Below are 22,295 nucleotides of genomic sequence, written 5' to 3' on the forward strand. Positions count from 1 at the left end.
AAATGAATGTTCTATAAAATATTTTTCAAAAAATAATCTCTTATATCCTTTAAAGTATTTAATCAATAGAAAATATTTTGATTATCACCAATAATTTATGCCTAAATATATTCATGGACGATAAAAGTATTTTTAGTTCATTTATTTTTACAAGAAATATTAGAGATAACTTTTAGGAAAGTATTTTTTGACTCTCTTTTTTTCACGAAATGGAGCCTCAAATGAAAAAATTGGATAATTCCCAATGCCTCTAGGTTGGACTGGAGTCACTAAACCGACCAAAATAATTTTTTGTTTCTCTTGTGTTGAAACCCTAACTAGCATCGACATGGACATGCGAGACGACACGACCCAAAACACTAACACATCATTTCTCAAAAAATAAAAAATTTCGACATGTTGGGACATGTTATATATTAAATAATTTTTATATATACGTGATAAATTATCATGTGTATATTAAAATATTAGCGGTATGAGCTGCTTCCTGCTACTACATCTTCATCATCTTCTTCTTCTTCTTTTGTAGGGATGCACGATTAGTTTTTTGGTTTTTTTGGTTGATTGGGTATATTAATTTTGTGGTAATTGGGTATATGACTTAAGTATATACAAATTTGATAAATTCATATTCTAATTTATTGAAAATGCTTAAAATTGACCCATGCATGTTGAAATAGCACGTCGAGATGTTAGACTTGCACGTTGCTGGCATTTCTAGAGCATTCACCACGTGTCAATCCTATGTCGAAGAGTGTCGGTCACGACACGACAAGACACAACACAAAAGCCCCCGGAGAATATCGGTACTTCCTAGTTGAAACCTCGTTGGTCGACAATTAAGGGGGGAAAATGTCGTCGTCTGTGGCATAAGCTCCCGTCTCTGCTGTCAATGCTCGGACTAATTCAATATTTTTTTACTAGTAAATCTGAGGAAAAAAGAGAGATTAAAGGGGAAAACAGTTTTGGACAAAACTCAAGAGGAGACAGGGGAAGGAAAGGCGTGCTTTTATCTTAACCATCATTAACATTCTTTGGAGAAATTGAATCAACATACGCGCAACAAAGCACTAGAGATCTCAAACAAAAGAAAAGAAAGAACAAAAATAAAAATAAAAATCAGAAAATCAAACTGAAAACTGAAAACCGAACCAAATCAAATTGAGTCTTTCACTTCAACTTGATTCGAGACGAGTTTTGATTCGGTTCAAGCATATAAAATTAAAATGAATTACCATTGACACCCTAATTGTCACCTAAAAGAGCCACTCCCTCTTTGTCGCTCCCAAGAGCCCCCGCCGATGGCCTCCCATGCTTAGATTTGATGCCTCCACTACGTCACCTCCAGGAGCCACTCCCTCTCTTCGTCGCTCCAAGGAGCCCCCGCTGATGGCCTCCCCGGCTTAGACCGATGCCTCCGACCCGTCACCTCCAAGGCCACTCCCTCTCTTTCGCACTATCAAGAGCCCTCGCCCATAGCCTACCAAGCTCAAATATGCCGCCTCCGCCACTTCGTCTCTGTCTCCGGCGTGAACTGAAAATGGGAATTTTTAGAAATTGATTTGAAATAAGAGTTGATTCTTTCATTAAAAAATTATATCTTTCCTATTTTGGAATGACTGGAGAAGGGTTTTTCGATAAATGAAAGAAGGACAGAACGAGGAAAGGAAAGTGGGTGAGTTGCAATTTTTACAACTGTCTAAGAATTGTTTGAAGCGATATGGTTCGTGCCCTTAGTTGTTGGCCCCGTCCGCTTCTTGCGGGGGAACAACTAAAGTCAATCGTCGACGAAGACCCTTTTTTTAACCTCAAAAAAGGGGACTGTGCACCTTTGAGGTTTCCGCTGGTGAAAATGATCAATATAGTTGAGGATCATCCTACCGATTCGTCTCATTGATTGAGACTCGATGCAAGCTTATATGCTATGAAACTTATATGAGAAATATCTCACACATTTAGCTCACTTTAGATGACCGAACAAAGAACCAGGCACTTTCATTTTTCAGAGTGTTCAACCCCTATTCCGGCCGATTCAATTGAAAAGTAGGCGAATAACTCGAGTTTCGTACATTGTATTTAATATAATGAAGCATGATGAAAAATATAAAGAAATTAATTATTTGTCTAAAATATATTTACTGAAAACCATGAGTAACTATCCTTGAGAAAAGTTCTAAAACCGAAATAATCCGATTACTACTTAGGTTTGCATACTCTCTTGAGCAGCCCAATATTGGATATTTTGACATCAAAATAAATACATACTCTTCGTAAAATCCAACCGCAACATTAAATTAAAATAATTACAATGTCGCGATACTTCTAGGTTATGTGGTTGACAAAAAAAACCTCTCAAATCATAATAATATGTACACCGACATATTTGAAGCTACTTAGAGATCTATTATTTATTCATTTTATTTTCTTACGTGTTGATATCATTAACATATGGTTTTTCTTTCACTATACAAATCACATGTGCCGCCCAAGTTGCGTGTGCCATGGAATGCGTGAATGGAACCTTAACCAGTACACGTCGACGTGTGTAATCTATGCATGTTCACGAATGAATGATTTCAATTCCTTGTGTTATGATCTTCTGAAGAAAAAATAAATAAATGTGCGTTTATTTAAAAAAATTCAAACATATATTCTGAAAATGACCACTTGTGTCGCTTACAAATATTAATTAATAAAAAGGTTCATCATTTAAAACATATTTAGCCACAGCTATACAAATGATTATTAATTTTAATTTTTTTTTCAACTCATTTATTTTTGGTGAAATAACTGGAGTAAAATCACAAAATTGAATCTAGGGGAAATTTCAAAGGAAAAAAATTTCCTCGCCTTTTTACCTCTACTGGGCAATGCTTGTTTATCTTCTCTTTCATAGAGACAACTTAGAGGACTCTTGTAAAATTCTTGCAAGCGAAGGGAAAATTTTGACCATAGAAAAAGGGAAATTTCAACACCTCTTCTAGTTCCCTTATCGCATCGCTGCTCTAGATCTATTCATCGCGAGGCTTACAGAGATCACACGACCCCAACATTGCCATGGTTGGGGTTTGGCGACCTCCTGGGCTCGCCGCGACTACCTCTTGCGAGACTTGAGGCTTGTCGTCCTCATCGCCAGAAGTGGTGATTACCGATTTCCTTCTAGCCTTCTCGACTAAATGTGGCCCCTCGGGATTGTCGACCGCTTCTATAGAGAACTCAGCGACAAAATTGTTGAAATTGCCTCTCTTGGCCTCGCCTTGCCAAGAGGCGAGGCCGCCTTTAACAGCCACAAGGGACGTCTCGCCGTGGCCGACGAGGGTCGGGTGAGGGTCGCCAACCTCAAACAAAGGAAGAAAAAAAAAAGAAATGAGACAAAAAAGAGAGAAAGAATCAGAAAAAGAAATGATGAAAATGCTCTTGTGGGTCCTTCTTTCTTTGAAATAAACATAATACTTTAGACCCATATTTAAAATAATATTTATTTTAAATTTTTATTTGAGAAAATGAGACTGAAGCTCTATTTTGAATTTTTCCTTAGATCAACGACCTCGGCTCTCTCTCCTCTGCTCTGGGTTGGGCTGGACCGACCCAAATAATCTTTTGTTTCTCTCTATGTTCAAGCCTCGTTCGTCAGTAATCAAAACGTCGTCGCTGGGGGCGTCATCTTCTGTCAGTTGCCAGTTTAGTTCTGACTTGAGAGAGAGCCAGAGAGACTGACGAGAAAGCTCTTCGACCTCGCTTCGCTTCGCCATGGTGATCTCCCTCCCTACCCCCCTCTCTCTCTCTTCTGATGACTGCTCCAGTGGTTGAGCTTCTTCACTGAACCTGTCGCATTTCCTTTTTCCAGGATTATTTGAAGATGGCGATTCCTTCGCAGCTCGTCTCGGAGAGAGGCTCCAATCTCGTCGTCATCAACCCTGGTGCTCCCACCCCTCTCTTCAGCCGAATCGAATAGTAACCGCCTCGCTCGACCTTAGCTTGAACGCGCTCGTTCCTTGCTTTCCAGAGTGGGCCTCGCTCAGCAGGACGCGCCTTTCACCGCCCCTCATTGCATCGCCCGGTACACCAGCCAGGTGCCCAAGCGAAACGTGCAAGATCAGGTCCGACCACGTTTCATGATTTCCTTTTTCACCGTTTGGTTTTTCGTGCGTGTCTGGTTTTGGCACTGCGGAATTGATGGTTTGTTGTTGCTTTGGAGTTTTTAGATGCTCAATTCTCAAGTTACGACGGCACAACACATGGAGTGAGAGAAGGCTTATGATATTGTGAGTTGACTTCTGTTGTTTGTTTTTAGTTGTGACGTGTGAAATGCCTCGAATGTTTTTGAATTTTTCTCAGAATTAACATGTGGATTAGCGTACCCCAGATAGCATCATTGTTGAAAATTCCGTTCTTGGATGAGGAGGTCACGAACAGCAGCTCTTTCCAGCGCAAGGTATGGAGATTCCGTTCTTGGTTGAGCTGCTCGATCGCTTCTGCTTAATCTTCAAAATGATATGGCAGATTAAGTCCCAACTTCATCTTCAAAGATTCCGTTCTTGGTTGAACTTCACTGTTTTCATGGTCCAATTATCTTTTTGTTCTCTCATTTGAGTTGGCTACTCGAAGGTTCAGTATTTTAAGGCAATTCTCTCAACTTGTTCTCTGTTTTCTTCATGAGGTATTCAAGATAATGAACTGTTTTGGTCTTTACGAGCACATTGTCCTCTCTTTGATGGTTATTGAAGGACTTGAAAGATTTTTAATGCCTTTATCTTGACAACTTAAAAATTTCTCCTCTTGTTCTGTGTGAATCTATACTGCATTGTCATCCAAGAGGAGACTGCAGAGTCATTGCATCCTTGGATCCAGTATATTCCCGAATTTAAGTACTGTCAGAGCTCAGTTCCTGCTCCCTGATAAATAAATAAAATTAAATCACCCAGGGCCGCCCAGAAAAAATGGAAGTCTGCCCAAACTAGGATGTCTATGTGTCTATGTAAGGATCTGTTTTTGATTGTCCTTTGCTGCCTTTTTTTTGTATTGTTTTGCATTCTTCAGTTTCTAATTTCTTCATGATATTTGTTATTGGAGTTCATTTGTGATTGTGTCAGGCAAAGTGAAAGAAAAACTGACTTTCCTGTTATACAGATGGGACGTGTTGACGCTTATAATCGACAGAATGGTAGGAAAGATTCAGTCTTTTCTTGGACGGATGTGTATGAGAGGCAAAGTTTGACTCTGGTAGCAGGTCTATAGAATAACTATTTTTTTCTATTGATTGGCTAATGGTTTTTCTGAGTTAATTGGCTTCACTATGGCTCAGACCTTTTACCTTTCTCTTCTTACTTATGTTATCTGCTTCTACTTATTGATATGTCATACAATCAGAAACTGTGCTGTCAGATCATGGACGGCTTTGTCTATGCAAAGAAAAATGGCAACATAGTACTTATATTCCCTTGTCTAAGATTTGATGTAGTATAGGCTTCTGTTGATTGAATTGTCATAACAATATAAGATTTTTAGCTTTTATCTGGGCTGGAGCATGTCTCCAATATACTAGATGCCTAGGATAACGAGACTCTACCCTGAAAAGGTGATCGTCTCTATGTCATTTTGGAACTAAGTAGAGAAACTGTGAGGTAGATATAAACTAAAAATTCCATATGATTGTTTTGTCTCTAAGTTGGAGTATCGGGGGTGTTAAGTAACACACGTTGAGAAGCTGTCGTCCAAAATGTAGATAGCTAGCAGGATGGTGCACCCTGTCAATGTTTGGAACTTCTGACCGTCAACCTTCAATTGTGTCTGAAGCTAATTTTGACGCAAATGCTTGTTCTGATTATTTCTCCGGTGAGCATACTATATAGTTCTGCCTCCTGTACAAAAGCAGCTGTAGCTGCTAATGTTTTTGAGTAGAAGCATCCAGCTTCAATGCTCCTAGCCTGTAGTCAGTCTACTAAAATTGTTCTGTTGGTTGTATCGGTGCCTTTGTTTGTCTAAGGATGTATGGAGTTGATAAGGTAATGGGTTGTCTTTCATTATTGTCTTGTTTATTCAAGGATATGTGGAGCTGGCTTTCAGCTAATAGCAAAGGTCTTGGCATTTTGTAAATAGTGAAGCTTGCTAAATGACCTAAAGAGTGAAAAGTGGAAGCAATCTTCCTCCACAACCCCTCCCCCAACTATGTGTCACCTGCATTTATTGTTGCGAAGCTATAGGCATTGTCAAGGTTGTTTTTCATACACGAGTTGCGTAATGCAGTATGATTATTTTTCATGCTGACATTGAATCTGCAGAAAGTCTTTAGTCTGTGCTTTTGTATATGACTTGCACCTCTGCTTTGCAGATAGCTCAGAGGATAAAGACTTGCCTAGTACTTCGTTGGCCCAACATGAGGGAGGGGATATGGACTTAGGTCAACGTAAATACAGACCATTCATTTGTGGTGAGGAAGCTCTGAAAATATCACCCACAGAGCCTTACTGCTTCCGCCGTCCTATCCAAAGAGGTCATTTTAACATTTCGCAAGACTATCCTGTGCAGCAGGTGAGATACCCTAAATATTACTCGTTGAAAGAAGTTGCTGTCTGATTATTACTGAGTTCCACTCTTTCACTCCTTGGAGGTACACATTAAGTACATTGCTTAGTTAGATTTGTTGGTATCTGTAGCCTCATCAGGAATCAATTCTAACCATCCAACAAAACACCTGTAATATAAAGTATTGCATGCATTTGCTACGTGATACGATAGTTGTATGGATATGGTGAAGTAGAAAAAGAATGATATGGTAAGATCTTGCTCATCCCTATAATTTTTCTTCACAGGTGTATGAGGATTTGCATACTCTCTGGGACTGGATGTTGGTGGTGAAATTGCATATACCTCAATCTGAATGGAATATGTATTCTGCCGTTCTTGTGGTGCCAGAGACATTTGACAATCGCGGTACTTATTTGTTTTGCTTTCATTATGTTCAGTTGCTTATATCCACGAAGATTTTACTATTGGTTTTTCCGCTTATGCATTTCATATGATCTCTGTATTGTAAGTGGATGCATGAATATATGGTCGAGTATAAATAGAGAATTGGTATTATGGTTTCTTCCCATGCTCTTTCTTCATTTTTTCTTGTGGTTCATTGGCTGATTTAACTTCGGTTCATCATTTTTTTTTCCCTATGATTGACAAGTAGTATACCATTGCTGTAGCTGAAGATAACTCCAAAAAAGGACCTTTAAGATCTTCAATTAATGTAATGACAAACTTAAATTTGCTGAGATTAATGCTTTTTTGCAGATTTTGTTGCATCTTGTTGACAATCGTTTGCCTCTTCTTAAGCTCTAATGCATGGAGCAGTAGTAAATTATAATGGTCCTTTTTGCTTTAGGAGTTTATACCAGGCGCAGTCTATGTGTGTCTGAAATAGAACTTTGGATATAAGGTTGAGTTGTATGTTTGATCTTATATCAACTTCTTCCCACCTTTTTTTTCAAGCACGATGGCTGTGTGTCAGATTCATATTGCAATATAGCATTTCTCTGAGAAAGCATAATATAGACTATCTGTCGAAGAGTTTTGGAGGATTGCCACCCCTGTTAAAATGATTCTCAATAAAAAGACCTCTTCAAAAGTCAATGGATAAGTTGTGAAGTAAATGCCTTATTTGCCTCTCCTATAAGCTAGTAACATATCCCTTTCTTTAATAATACTGCTGCAGGAATTGAATGGAATCCTTCAATCTCTTCTTCTCCTTGCTTTTGCTAACATGCATTCTTATCCCCAAGAGCAAAGAACCTGCGAGACCCCTCTATCACCTCCTCCAAGAGGCTCTCACGGAACCCATGGTCGATCACCCGGAAGAAACCCCATTTTTCGAGTGCTTTCCCGATATTCCGCGCCGTCTCATTATGACTGGTGGGGCCCGCATTCGCATGTCCTAGGTCCATCACTGGGATGTCCGCGTGATCCTCACCGCAGGCCACGCCGTCGGACGGCCGAACAAATATGCGGGGGACTTGGGACTTGGGCGATCCCGGCGTCCACGAGGCCTTTGCCCCCAGATTTCGTCTCGTCGAATGCTCTCAATTTGATTGCTCTGTCATGTTCGGGACCCATGCTGGTGACCATTGTGTGTCCGTTAGTAGTGTTACTTGGTATTATCGATTTTGAGCGAGCTGGGTCTTGATGAAGTTCACATTACGTGGTTATATAGTAGTGATATTTGTATTATCCTTCGTTGTTGGTATAGAGAAGAAACTAAACACGAGGTACATGAAGGTTGTCAAAGAAATGAGTTTTCTTTTAAGTGAAAGTTGCCCCAAGAAGATATCAGACAAACACTCGGAGTTGGCAACATAAGAATTTCTTGTTTCTCGATTGTGACAGCATTTATCGCCGGATCCTTGAAAGCACACGTTGACGATTCCTTCAAGAAGAATAGGAATGGAAGATGTTTTTCTGATTCCGTCACATGTCTAAATCTCGTGCATTCTAGTCTTCACATGAACCAAGGTGATTGATTAACCCATGTAAATAGCGAGAAAAGTGTCAAAAAAATTTTAAACCCATTGTATTGGTGTTAATTTAGTCATAAATTTTTTTCTAGTGGTAATTCAATCTTAAATTTTGTGTTGATATTAGTTCAGTCTTAAATCTTTTATTAGTGCTAATTCCGTCATAAACCTTTTGTATTTGTGCCAATTCGGTCTTAAACCTTTTGTATTTGTGCCAATTGAGTCAATTCGATGAAATTTGGGCGGAAATTGCCGACATGGACGTCGGTTGTCCTAAGTGGCATAACCGGTGCTAACGTGAATAATTTTTAATATTATTTAATTATCTTTAAATATTATGAATATTTTTTCTTTTTGTTCTTCTTTTTCTTTTCACTCGCTTCTTTTTATTGGGAGATGACAAGGGCCGATGACCCTTGCCGATCACTAGGCGAGGCTCGCGGCCCTTTGTTGTGGCCGACGACCATCAATAAAAAAAAATGCAAGAAAAGAAAAAGAAGAAAAAACCAAAAACTTGTTAAAATTATTTAAAATTATTACAATAATATTAAAAAATATATCCATGTCGGCGTCAGCCGTATAACGGTCACTTAGGACAATTGATGTCCATGTCGGCAATTCCCGGTCAAAATTGGCTGGATTGATTCAATTGACACAAATGCAAAAATTTAGGACTGAATTGGATCAATGCAAAATGTTTAGTACTGAATTGGTACCAATAAAAAGTTTAGGACGCACCAATAAAGGTTTTAGGACACACCAATGTAATAAGTTCATGATTTTTTTGACGGTTTTCCTATTAATAGCTCATAAACATTTGCTTCGTCAATGGAGCATTATATCTTGTAAAATGAAGCGCGATGAAAATACAAGGAGTTAATTGATTATATATACGTATCAATTAAAAACCGTAAGTAATTGATCGATTTCCTAACAAGAGAAACTCCAAATTTATTTCCTTCGTTCCTTACAAAAGGGTTCTTTTTTTCACTTTTATGCAGAAACGTGATTGATGCACTTGATATTTGGAAGAGCTCACAACTTAATAACGAAATTACATGGTGACTAATTAACGGTATAACAATGCCAAAACTGGAACCTAAAATAAGAAAGATCATGCAACATGTTCTTGTTTGGGGACTTGATTGCATTTCTTGTAAGTTTTAGGACTTAATTGTACTTTCGTGACAGATTTATCGAATCAAGACCTTGGCTCTCCATGCCTCCGGGTTGGGCTGAACCCGACCCAAATAATCTCGTTCGTTAGCAATCAACGCAAAACGTGGTGGCTTTGGCATCGGCTTCTGTCTCTATAGTCGGTTCGTCATAAAGGTTAACAAGATGTGCAGTATTCTGAAGCTATGACTTGTGAACAGTGCGTGTGAGAGAGAATTCCATTAGGGATGAAATTTGTGCACATCTAGAGAATCGGGAGCTGTTTGTGTGGGTTTCTTGATCAAAAAACGCAAAGCATATTCACCACCACCTCTTTTTCTTGGTCGAATGATTATGGTCGAGAAGGCAGACATTGCATTTTCCAAAAGTATGTCCCTTCGTGAACATCCGATACGGCTACAAAGTGTTGACACCTAAATTTTAATTTTCATTTATCATTTCATAAAAATGAGAATTAGTAATGATTCTCACAAAAATAATTTTATCATGCATAGAACATTTATTTTCTGTCGGTCAAAAGCATGTTATGGCATTTAGGGTTGGATGTCAGGTCAATTGAGCTTAATTTGATAGGCGGCTGGACCAAACTAGTTTGAAAATTTCGAATGAGGCCCGGAAGGGATGTCGAATTTTTCATCATAATTTTGGACTTAAAACAGCCCATTTGAGCTCTTAAAATTGTAAAAAGGCCTAAATTAATTATCCATTTGATTAGTTAAGGTCCAATTGGGTTTGGAATGACAAAATGAGCCCACAAAAGCCTAGGATTTTGGTCCAACTTGTGGGAGCTCTCATTTGGACGAAAATTCTAGCTATTTTTAATAAATATGACTCCTTAAAAGTCAGAATTTTTAATCCGACGATCGATATCTAATAAGAGTTTATGAATCGAACGGTCGTCGGTAAACCCTACGCTTGCGTGCAACCCTTTGTTCTATAAATACATCTTGATGCCTAGGGTTAAAGGGGGGTCGGCAATTTTTCTGCTCACACACAAAGCATTCACGTGAGAAAAGAGAGAGGGAGAGAGCTCGGTAGCTCATTGTTTGCGCCACCCCATCACTGCGCTATCTGTTCTTCATTCAACCGAAGTGCCGTCCATCTTCCTTGCCTCATCTTGGTGCCACGAAGTGCTGCTGTTTCCTCGTCTTTGAAGGATTTGCGAGCTGCTGCACATAATCAAGACAAGAATCCCGTCACAGCCTTTTGCGCCACTGTTCCAGCCACAAATTGAGGTCGATCAGTCCCTCTTTCACCAATTTTTGAAGGTCTAACTTGGTTCCTACTTGTGTTAGGTTGTTTCGAGTATTTGGCAGCGAATCAAGCCCAAAAAGTGCTGGTTTGGGGCCTAATCTTCAGACTATGCGCTGCAAATTTAGCTTAGGAAAAGGTAAATCTCTCAACTTTTTTTATTGCAATTCATGCTCGTTTACTTGGAGGTTTGCATATATGTCTCAATACTTTGATGAACATATTTGATTTGCAATTAAAATTTGAGAAGTTCAAGTTTTTCCTATCAGATTTGTACTAGAACCGAAAATTGATATTTGCCGCGAAAAAATTCAGACCTTTTTGACTAAATTCGGTTTAATCATTGAAACTGCTTGAATAATCTGGAGAATCGATGTGATGTGGTTGAAAAAAAAAAGGATTGTTCATCATTTTTCTATGATCTAAATCAAGTTGGGAAAGGTTGAATTTTTGGTAAATTGGACAATGATTGTTTTCGTCTCCCTTGTCACACTTGCTTGAATTATTTTATGCTCGTGGAGATATCATGCATATCTGAAGTATATTTTCGAATTCACGATTATATCTTAGAATATTCATGGCTTGAACTTAATATGCTTTGAATCCTAATCTTTATCTTAAATGATTGTGTATAATCTGGTGGTCAAATTTGAGTTGTTTTTTCGAAAATCTGAATATTTTGGATAAGATCGCATCCCGATTAAAAAATCTAGGAAATTATCTGAAAATTTCTCTCAAATCTTAAGAGATAACCTTTCCTATTTTAAAAGATATGAAATCCTTTGTGGATAGGAGCTTATCTCCTTGAAAATTTTCAGAATCCCTTAAGGATTTTAAAAATTCAATAAATATTTGCACATCTTTAAACAAAACTGTCTATAATATATGCTCCCTGGTGCCTAGTCCCGTCGGAAAATTAAATCACACACCACGCCCATGATCTTATGGGATGGGATGGTGATTTAAATATAGAAATTCGTATTCTACCCTTTGGCGAGAAGGGACATTGTATGTCTATATATTTATCCGCATACCGGCTCGAATCTTCGAGGATGTAGCGGATAAAATCTCGCTCCGGCTCGGATTTTCGGGAATGAGAAGATTTATCGAAAAATCAGATTTAAAGGTATATTATGGGCATTTTTGTTTAATTTTGTTCAAATTCATCTGTTTCAATTCAAAAATTCGAAAAAATAAAAAAAAGGGAAAAGCCGAAAATAAAAAAAGGGAAATCAAAATCACAAATCATCAATCGGGAAAAGGCATTTTCATGAAATATGGTACCGAAAGGGTGTTAATTAAAAATTAACATAATCAAGTCCCCGAACCCTAAATCTCCGGTTAGCAGAAAATAGAGTATTCTCCCGTACTTTATTTAGGTATCTAATCTACCTACCAAAAAAGATTAGTGGCGGCTCCTATAAAAGAAAAAAAATCAAACCCAAGTTGCGAATTGGTAGGGCTTGGGAGAGTCCGTATTAGATTAGTTAATTCACCTAATTAACCTAATAATCCATTAACCTAAATTAAATTTTAGGTTGCGACACAAAGAAGTCCAGAGGATTTTGTGCCAAGCCAATAAAATCATTCATCCAGAAATTTGGCCCTATTCAATCGGTGGCCCTATTCAATCGATTGTTCATGGGATAGATCCAAGACACATCCCAAGACATATGCAGCTCTTAAAGAATTTCGGAGTAATCAGCGAGACTCTTCTCGCCCGTAGTCCTCCACGAATGTTGATGATCCACAAAGTTCGTATGATCCTTGGGGAGGTCCATTGTCCCAGAATTCCTTTGAACTCTACCCTCGGCCGGTCCAACCAGGACAAGACATCCCATCAAGCTCCACCGATGTTCCTACAATCTCACATGGGATTCCTCATGATCCAGAAGCCGACAGATTGATCTCGAAGTACGAAGAGAGACAATTATTGAAGGCTTACAAATTATCAAAAGATGGACCTGACAGCTCCGACGGTGATGATGCAAATTATTACCCTTCATAATGACTAGTCTCCATCATCCAGCTCAGTCCACCTTAAGTGTGCAATAATGTGAATACTATATGTCCGTAATGATTAATCATCTATGGTCAAAAACGCGTGTTGTACAAAAGTGGTCTCAATGTGGAAAGATCACTTGTCAGTATCAAAGATGCTCAATTATAGAGCATCCTAAGCATGCAATGTGCCTATATAAGGCATCCCTTTTTAAGAGAAGGGCAGATTGAGATCGCCTTTCCCTCTATATCAGTGTGAAGTTTTCCTACAATGGTTCCCTAAAACCTTTATTCTTCTCTTCAAAGCAGTATCCCTAGAGTCAGATTCCTTTTCTCAATTTAACAAACATGATTGGTTAAGTATGCTCTCTGCTTGCCACAAAAGTACTAGTTTTGACCGATCCGGATCTTAAGTGAACAAAGTGTGGAATCCGCTAGGAGCCCTCCCCTCACTTGATTAAGTTCGGTGAGATTTGTTCTTTAAATCCCGACCAGAGATGAACTAGTTACGAGAGTGGATCATGTAGATCAGAAATTCTAATATTGCGCCGGATGAGTTCTAAAATCATGTCCGAAAGCTAAAAAGCGGTCCCTTGAGGCCAGAGTGCCATAAGTTTGGGATATCATACTTGCTTTAGACTATGCTCTTAGTTTCCCTCTGTTTGTTTTGGTATCCTAGAGTAATCTATTCTCATTCGATACAACATATGCCCAGGCTAAGTTGGATATGGTATGATCCAATACGGGTAAGTTATTGGCCTAAGTGCTTTATGAAACAACTAAGAGATAGGAAGGCTGGTCCGGTTTGGCTTGCTAAGTGCCTCATGAGCTAATTCCGCGATTGGAAAAGTGTCCCCCCGTGACAAGTGGTATTAGAATATGATCCCTCCAGTAGGAGGGCGAGTCAGAGAAAATCTATGGCCTTCTCAATCTCACGAGAGCAAAGAGTGAATTGTCGAAGCAAAAATAGCTACGACAAAGTGCAGCCCTCGACATGCTTCTGGGATGCCAATAGAGGCACAAGCAAGAACCGATTCCTCACTAAAATGGGATAATGTTCCTTCATCAATTTAGCGAATCTCAAAACAGGTCTAGTAACATGTTTTTAACAAGGAAAAACCTCAAATGGTTGGCTAATATTGAGAAGTGCCCGATAGGGAAAAGATGGTGCTGCCAGAAAATACAGTTGGCCAAAAGTGTCACACTTGAAAAGTGCAATTGACCAAAAAAGGGTGCTGCAAGAAAGTACAATTGGCTGAAAATGCCACAACTAAAAAGTGCAAGTGAACGAAGAAGCCCAAATGGCCTTTAATAAAAAGAAGCTATTGATGGAGCAGTTATTATGTTTTGCGAGTACGCATCCGCCATTCATGTAAGTCCTAAGGGAGGCGGCGTTGATGGTAGGAAAAGGCGCAAAGAAGCGACGTAACATCTTGTAACGGGTACGTTGCGGAATTGAGTGGGGAAGAATGGCACAGATCGGTTGTTCCGTGTCCCAAATGGGCAAAATTCTTCCATACTCGTATAACCATGGAGGGAAACTTGTGGTATCATCATGATAAGTGAGCGATGAAAAAGGGAAGAAGCAATTAGGCCGTGTGAGCGGTGTCAGGGCGGTTTGTGCTAGTAGCTACAGGTTAGATAGAACATACTCTTAGGAGCTCTAAATACGAGGTTAGCCTCCCATGTATAAATTAGTCGGGAGTTGATGCCGCTCTCTGATGAGGTCTTGGCAAGTCGAACCGGTTGTAATACTTAGAGTAATCTGGTCTCGCTCGATATAACGGATGCCCAAGTTAGGCTGGGCGTTGTATAATTCGATACGGGCAAGTTATTTGCCTAAGTGTTCTAAGGAATAACTAAGAGAAAGGAAGGCTGGCCTGGCTTGGCTTGCCAGAGCCTTACGCGCTAATTCCACAACCATAAAAGTGTTAGCCAATGACACTAACATAATAATTTTTGGGTGACTATGATAATTAAACTACAAAATCTTAAAAGTGTGGATCTAACAACAATCTTTAATTAATTATTATTTATTTTTGTGGTCCAAAGTAAACTATTATATAATCAATTCTATTTAGTAATCATACCGCAATTGTCATCTTATTATACTTATCAAAACAAATTGGTTGACTCACTTAAATAGATTCATTTCCTAATTATTTTTTTCTCTCTGCCACAATTGTTTCCGAATAAGTATTCGTGTATTTCTTTGTGAGTGTAATCCAGGAAGATCTCAATAATATTAGTGCTTAATAATCGTAATTGGCAATGTCTTGTTCATATATATATATAATTAAAAGGGAAAAATTTCAAATAAGGATATTAAATGCCCTCATTTTTTCAAATAAGGGCATGAAGTGGATTTTATTTTAAATAAATGCATGTCCTCATTGTTTCAAAGAAGTGTCCGGCCGAAGGGCATTTTCATCATTTACTTTTTTTTGACTTTTTTTCTTTTCTTTTTCTCTTTTTCGTTTTTCTCTCTCCTCTCCAGCCATCATCACCAACGAGTGAGCGTGGCGAGGGCGGCCCAAGCTAAGGTTGGTGAGGGCAACTTACCCCGGCCGGCGAAGTGTTATGCGGTCTAAGTTAAGCTCACTCTCTTTCGTCTTCCTCTGAGTTCTCCGTCTTGCGCCTCCCTAATTTGGTTAACAACTTTAGATCAACTGCATACAAGTTAGAAAATCCATCTGCAGGGGGGCAAAGTTAAAGGAGACCCATCCATCTCTTTCATATGTAGTTCCTCTCTCTCTCTCTCGGGTTTGAGACAGAGCCAAAAACAGGGCCCATATGAGAAGGCCTCCTACTTCTTAATCTTCTTCGACTACTTCCGGGTCTGATCCTAATGATCGGTTGGAGCAAAAACCGAGGAATAAACGTGCCTCAAGAGCTTGAGATGCGGACAAACCTCCAAACGGCGATCACCCGCCAAAACGAGGGAATCCGGCGACCTCTCCGCCGATAGGAAACAGAAAAAATAAGAGAAAAAATAAAAAGAAAAAGAAAAGAACAGAACAGAAAAAGAGAGGAAAAAGGGGAAAAAATAAAAAAAAGTAAATGACGAGAGTGCTCTTGATTAGGTCTTTTCTTTAAAATAATGAGCATACTTTAGATCCTTATTTGAAATTTTCCCTAATTATAGAGTTGTTTATTATGTAAATAAAAGTTATATGATATTTTCTTAGATTAATGATATTACAAGTACGCAAATTTTTTCTTAAAATGCCATTTGGTAACTAAGCTTCTTCTTATAGCGAGGGCTTACAAAGCCCTCGCAACCGCCGCCCCATTATCGTCGGAAATAGCTGGTGAGGGTGGAAGTTTGTTGGTGGGGGCCTGCTGATCGTAGGGGAGGGCTCGACTTCTCAAATTTGGGCAAGGTCGAGCCTCGCAGTGTCGACCTCTTCGACTCTAATGAGGGCGAGGTCAAGCCTCATGTCGCCCGGCGACGGCCAGACCCCATCGACTCTAATGAGGGCCTCGCCTGCGATTGGCAAGGGTCGCTTGGCTTTAGCCGGGGCTCACCGACCCCCGCCGGCCATCCCCCACCCTCGCCCACCGAGCCCTGTCGACCTTAGCAAGGCCTCGCCTGTGATTGGAATCCTACGACGAGCCACGGAGGATTAAGTTACTAATATAAAAAAATGACATGTAAAATTTTGGGCAAAATTCACTGGAATTGACACTCAAATAATCATATTTCAAAAAACTTGATACTTAAATGATCAAAAAAAATTTGACACCAAAGTAAATGTCATGCACAAATTTTGTCATTTTTTGTGCCCTTCTACCTATACATTCTAAGTACCTCAATTTTTTCATTCAATACTACATCGTAAATTTTCAAAATTGATAGGCGTCTGCAATGTGCCAAGCCCGTCCTTAAAAAAAAAAAAACTTTTTTCTTAATATTTTTAATTTCTTAGCTTATTTTTTAAATTAAATTAAATTTTTTTAAAATAATTTACCCTTTAAAAAATCAATCCACATCGACTCCAAGTGCCAACCTTAACCAAAAAAAGAAAAGAAAAGAAAAAGACAGAAAATATCGACAATAATTCAAAACATAAAAAAAATTGTCACGTCCGCGCCGTTTGATGTGGACATTAGCGGTCTAGCCAAAGTTGATCAGGTACAAATATACAAAAGATTATGATTCAATTAGCAAAAATATATATATAAATATAAATTGACACAATTATAATAGGTTTACGATTATTTTTGTCATTTCCTCCCGTCTTTGATTCATCGAAAGCCTTTAGCACTTCTGTTTACTTTCATTTGCTTCATTTCTGCCGAGTACTTCCATTTTTTCTCCCTTAGGGAAAACAGTGCGACGTTTCCAATCAAATGTGGGAGAAACTGAACGATAAAGGTCGTGCGGTATCGAATGACTGGGTCCAAGAGCAGTGAGAGGAAAGGGTAACAATTATACATGTTACATCCCCACGAAAGTGATTGGAATTCCAGAACAAGGCCAAGAAGCTACGGGCGATTTTGGCATAGCAATTTCGTCTAACTTTGAAGATATGAGTTTGGCTTTTTCTATGCGTCGTCCGCCAAACGCCGGTGTATTGGAACGGGCATCTATGAAGCGAACGGCTTCAAATGACAGCAAGCGATGAAGTTGAAGAAGCAATCAGAAAATTGCAAACAGCCTCATCATCTCTGACCACGCAAGCTATGAGTTGGAACTTGTTATCCAATTTTTAGAAATATCTGGCACAATAGACATTGATCCATTTTCTATAGAAATATAGAGGCTGCATTTGGTTCGACTTTGGAAATGAGCTCAGGGAAAATGCAAGGACCCTTAACCTGAGGGGCTTTGAAAAAATGCGAATTGTGTTTGATAAAATATTCGTTGTAAAGTAATCATGAGTTAAGTAGTAAAAAAAATTGTAAAGAACTTTTGGCTGTAATTTTTATTTTTGTATTAAAAAATTCAAACCCTTCTGCGAACGGCTCGGGCCGCCGCCGGCCAAGGTCGAAGGAAGTGTTTTGAGTTTATATCAACCTCGAGATAAGCAAAGGAAATCAGGCCATAAAATTGACCGGTGCCCGTTGGGCGCAAAGGACACCGTTTAGTGGCGTTGGATGATAAAATAGCCTAAGATTGCATGGACAACATTTTGGAAAGATTGAGAATCGGTACTGAAAAGATGTTAATCAGACATTTATCGTAACCAAGTCTCCGGTTCGGAGGAAGTGAAGTGTCCTTCCGCGCTTCACTTGGCTCCTAGCCGGCCCAAAATAGGTTAGTGGTGACTCTTTGGCTTGATGTGAAATTAATTAAATAAATTTGCTTGTTCAAATAAGAAGTTTATAGCAACATAGGCTAAAAATGGTCCAGTGGCAGCATGAAAAATGAATCTTTTCTCGTACACAATCAGTACATTGCCACAGAAGCATGGTCACAACACGGCGAGCAAACTGGAATTCCAAAATTCGTATGCACGATACTAATTCATTGCCGAATGATTCTGCATCTCTTCCATAGAAAAAAAAAACATCAGATTCCAAGTTCACAGCTTAAAGTGTCTGAGAGGGGAAGTTCCATCAAGGCCATGTTCCTTGAAGTAGACAAGGTAGTCCCTCACTGTGGTTTCTCTGTAGATTGGCGGATTGTCCTCGGACAAGAGCTCCCTAATCGGCCCGAAAAGCTTCGACGACGGCTGGAAGCTCGTGCTGAAAAAGCATGCCACCGATATTCTCGGGCCTGCCGAGTTCGCCACCACTCTGTGCTGCACGCTTTTGAACCTGTCGTTCGTTATAAGCTGAAAGGAAGAAAAAAGAGGGACATACATCATCAGCATCCACCCCATTATCATGGTGCTGGCGAAGAGCAACAAATCCCCCAGTCATAAATGTATCTCCCCAGATCCCCCAGGACATCGCCCATGTTTTTCACATCAATTTCCGAACGCAGACTGTGCACTCGTAATGCTCGGTCAATACCCTTCGAAACCAACTTCAGGTGCGATTTTCCCCACAAACAACCGATGCGGTGGTGGCGTCGTTGATCCGAGAGGTCGCTTCCAAATTATCAAATGTTTTGCCTAGTATAGCCAAATATAAGAAACATGGTCGAATCGAATAAAACAGTAATAGGACTTGCCTGTAGAAGGTCGCCAACATTGACCACCAGAGCTCCAGGGACAGGAGGGACATCGACCCAGCGATCGTCGTGAAGGACCTGGAGGCCTCCGATGTGGTCTTGCAGGAGCACTGTGAGGAAGTCGTTGTCGGAGTGCTTGCTCATCCCCATTGTCAGCTCGGGCTGCGGGCATGCCGGGTAGTAGTGGCATATGACCACCAAGCCATCAGCGCAGTCCATCTCTTGGAGGCGGTCCGGCCTCAGCCCGAGAGACTCGGACAAGAGCTCGAGCAGCAGTACACCTAAGCTCATCACTTGCTTGGAGTAGTCTATCAGTATGTCCCTGCAATTTTAGTCATGAAAGTCATTAAGACTAGATCCAACTTATAAATTATAATCTTATTGTTATTTTTTTAGGTTCTTTCAGGTTAAATAAAATTGAATTATATAAAACGAAAAATATAGAACAAAAAAGTCACCTCAAAGGTGAAAAGGTTATTTTGTCTTTGTGGGAAAACAACATATTGTAACGTCGCAGGTGAAAATGGCATGGTTGCCTCCGGGACCGAAGGCCTCGCCTGGTCACACGCTCACATACCTGCAAACCTCCGGCAGCTCCTCCGGCGACGGCGGGCTCGGCGCCATGTAGCTAAAGAAAGTGTCTCTCCGGTTCGCCACCGATGCCGTGTACAGGTCGAAATTGCTGTTGTACACCACCTTCCTCGTTATGTCACGCGTGTAGAACACCTTCTTTGCCTCATCGTCTTGCTCGTAGAACCTCCTCACCCCCTCCTTCATCTCCTCCATCACGGTCGCCGGAACCCCGTGATTGACCACCTGGAAGAACCCCAGCGTCTCCAACGCGCGTCGCATCCTCTCCATCGCCTCCTTCCTCTTGGCCGGGTCTCGTTCGATTCCGCCTAGGTCGATGATCGGGACGCTGAGATTCTCGGAGCTGCTGCCCGATTCGGAGCTCTTTTCGGACGTCTCCTGCGGTCGGATGAAGATTCGGGGGATTTCGCTGATTCCGGCGTCGACGAGGCCTTTGACGCCGGCTTTCGAGTCGTCGAATGCTTTCAGCTCGCTCGCTCCGTCGTAGGTCCGCTCGCCGCAGTCGGAGGCCAAATTGATGGTAGTCATTGTTCCTCTCTCTTTTTCTCTCTCTCTACTGCAATTCAATGTCACTGTGAATGTGAATTTTTGTGAGTTAGGATTATGAATTGAATGTTGTGGAGACGTAGCAACTTCTTTATAGCCGAGAGATGGAGAGAAGAGAACAGTGATATCACATTGGGAGGATTTGACTTTGGAATAATGAGGCCCATAACAATGGAGGGAGAAAGTCATACTTTATGAGCTACCCACTTGCTGGGAAAATGACAATGCTGTTTAATAATGGGTGATTCTTTGGGGGACCGGGCGGCTAGTACACAAGTTTTGCAATTTATGGAAAAGAAATCTGTTAGGATAGAGTTGAACATCGATCGATGACGGGACGATCTGATGATGTCGTAGCCCTTGGATCAATCATTGCATCATCCTAATGCGTTGCTAACTCAATTCGATCAATTAAGTTTTAGTTTTAGATATCGTCGAGTCGTAATGGAAACCTCTTGTTTCATAGAAAATCGAAGTGTACATAGATTTTTGCTTTGCGGTTGATTCCGGTTATTGTCATAGAGCGAGTTGAAGGCACGCAAGAATTCCGCTTTTTATCCTTGCCGGCAATATACAAAGTGAAATTTGAAGCTGAACCAAACAGAAATGTTGCCGAAAGTGCAATTTTTTCTCATGGTAGATTAATGTTTTAACCGTCATACGAATATTCAAGACAGTTTCACAGATAGCATCTTTCTTTCCATTTAAGAGGGGTATGTGTTAATCTTCCTCTCCCTCTGTTTTGTGTTCTTTTTTAAGTTCTGCTTTTGTTTGAGAAGGACCTCAGTTTTTGAGAGTTGTGTTGCTGCTATCAAATGAAGCAATATAAGCGTTAGTTACCAAACAGTGAAGAAAGGCAATCCTGTTCTTTGGTAGTTTTACATCGATGAACCCACGGACAGACTTTTATTTTTAAATTCAAACTTGAAGAAAACCATGTAAAAAGTCGCCCGTGCGCTAACACCATGAAGAGAAATCCCACACCATGAATATCCTTCGCCCATTATCTCTTGATCTTCCCGTTTACAAAGTCTACAGCTTGAAATCGGGAAGGGCGGAAGTTCCATATACGCCTTTGGAAATGTAATTTGCTGTGTAGTTTGGAAGTGTAGTCTCCTTGTAAATCGGTGGGTTGTCTGCTAATGTTAATTCCTTGATGGGTCCATACAGCCTCGATGATGGCCGAGGAGTGTGGCCAAAAAAGCACGCCACCGACACTCTTGGGCCTCTCTTGTTTGCCATGACTCGGTGCTGTGAAAAGTGCTAGGACCCTCATTGACCGCTCCTGTGAAAAGTGCTGCGCATACATCTCTCTCGTTTAGACAATTTTGAACCCGTCAATGTGCGGCTAGCATGGTACAACCAAGTTTGGATTAGTCAAATAGCTCTCTTACTATACTTGATGCACAAGGCATTTGGGAATGGTAAATGCAGATTCCTCCTACCAAAGAAAAGTGCAGATTATGAAGACATTATGTTATTGCTACGGGGAAGATGCCATAGTAAATTCTCAAGAGCTCTTTAACTAGCTTAGCATATGAAAAAGTGCAGCAATATGGGCGAGAAGAGGATTGCAGTGTGTCGACCAATCAAAACACGGTTTCGGAGAAGTTTGGAAATGAACAGTGATATCTAACCAAAGCTACTTACCTGCGGAAGATCTCCGATGTTGATAACTAGTGCTCCAAGAATTGGAGGAACGTGGATCTGCTGGTTCTCATGAAGCACTTGAAGTCCTCCAATTTGATCTTGGAGGAGAATCGTGAGGAAGTCTTTGTCTGATTGCTTTGTCACACCCGGGGTCAACTTGGGTTGGGGGCATGGCGGACAGAAGTTGCACTTGATCAAGTCTCTCTTTCCACACTCCATCTCCTTCAAGTGATTTGAGCCGTGTCCTAGAGCTTCTGATAAGAGCTCAACATGACAAAGAGCCCGGTCTCATCAAATGCTTTGTGTACTCCATCCAAAAAATTTTCGAAGCATCAGAAAACCGAAATAGAGCTGCCTTAAAAGTATGGTTGGATGGATTCCCAGAGAACAACATAAAGTGTGTTGCTATTCTGTATCAATCATTGAGGATCACTTTACCGATCCGTTTCGTTGATTAA

At 40.3% G+C, this 22,295-nt stretch overlaps 2 protein-coding genes and 1 long non-coding RNA gene across 3 annotated transcripts in view; 2 read left to right on the top strand and 1 right to left on the bottom strand.

Moving 5' to 3' along the window:
* The window catches only part of LOC125314691 (putative disease resistance protein RGA3), a 104,658-nt gene that overhangs the window by 7,699 nt on the left and 74,664 nt on the right, over positions 1 to 22,295 (top strand). The window lies entirely within an intron of this gene.
* LOC125316627 overlaps positions 4,003 to 22,295 on the top strand; it is a 61,008-nt gene continuing 42,715 nt past the window's right edge. The window contains exon 1 of the long non-coding RNA XR_007199749.1: positions 4,003 to 4,100. This is a non-coding gene — a long non-coding RNA (uncharacterized LOC125316627). The remainder of the gene's footprint in view (positions 4,101 to 22,295) is intronic.
* LOC125316394 (1-aminocyclopropane-1-carboxylate oxidase homolog 1-like) lies at positions 18,221 to 20,323 on the bottom strand. Its single transcript, XM_048284663.1, has 3 exons — positions 19,628 to 20,323; positions 19,051 to 19,372; positions 18,221 to 18,709 (listed from the first exon to the last, which is right to left on the bottom strand). Exons 1-3 carry the CDS (start codon positions 20,167 to 20,169, stop codon positions 18,458 to 18,460), a joined length of 1,116 nt encoding a protein of 371 aa, XP_048140620.1. The 5' UTR covers positions 20,170 to 20,323; the 3' UTR covers positions 18,221 to 18,457.

This window comes from Rhodamnia argentea, chromosome 1, assembly GCF_020921035.1.
Source record: "Rhodamnia argentea isolate NSW1041297 chromosome 1, ASM2092103v1, whole genome shotgun sequence".
NCBI lineage: Eukaryota > Viridiplantae > Streptophyta > Magnoliopsida > Myrtales > Myrtaceae > Rhodamnia > Rhodamnia argentea.

Coding starts and splice junctions, on each gene's coding strand:
- LOC125316394 (XM_048284663.1), bottom strand. CDS start 20,169: ATGACTACCATCAATTTGGCCTCCGACTGCGGCGAGCGGACCTACGAC. Junction 19,373..19,627: donor GAGCTGCCGGAGGTTTGCAG/GTATGTGAGCGT, acceptor CTAAAATTGCAG/GGACATACTGATAGACTACT. Junction 18,710..19,050: donor ATGTTGGCGACCTTCTACAG/GCAAGTCCTATT, acceptor TCTTCCTTTCAG/CTTATAACGAACGACAGGTT.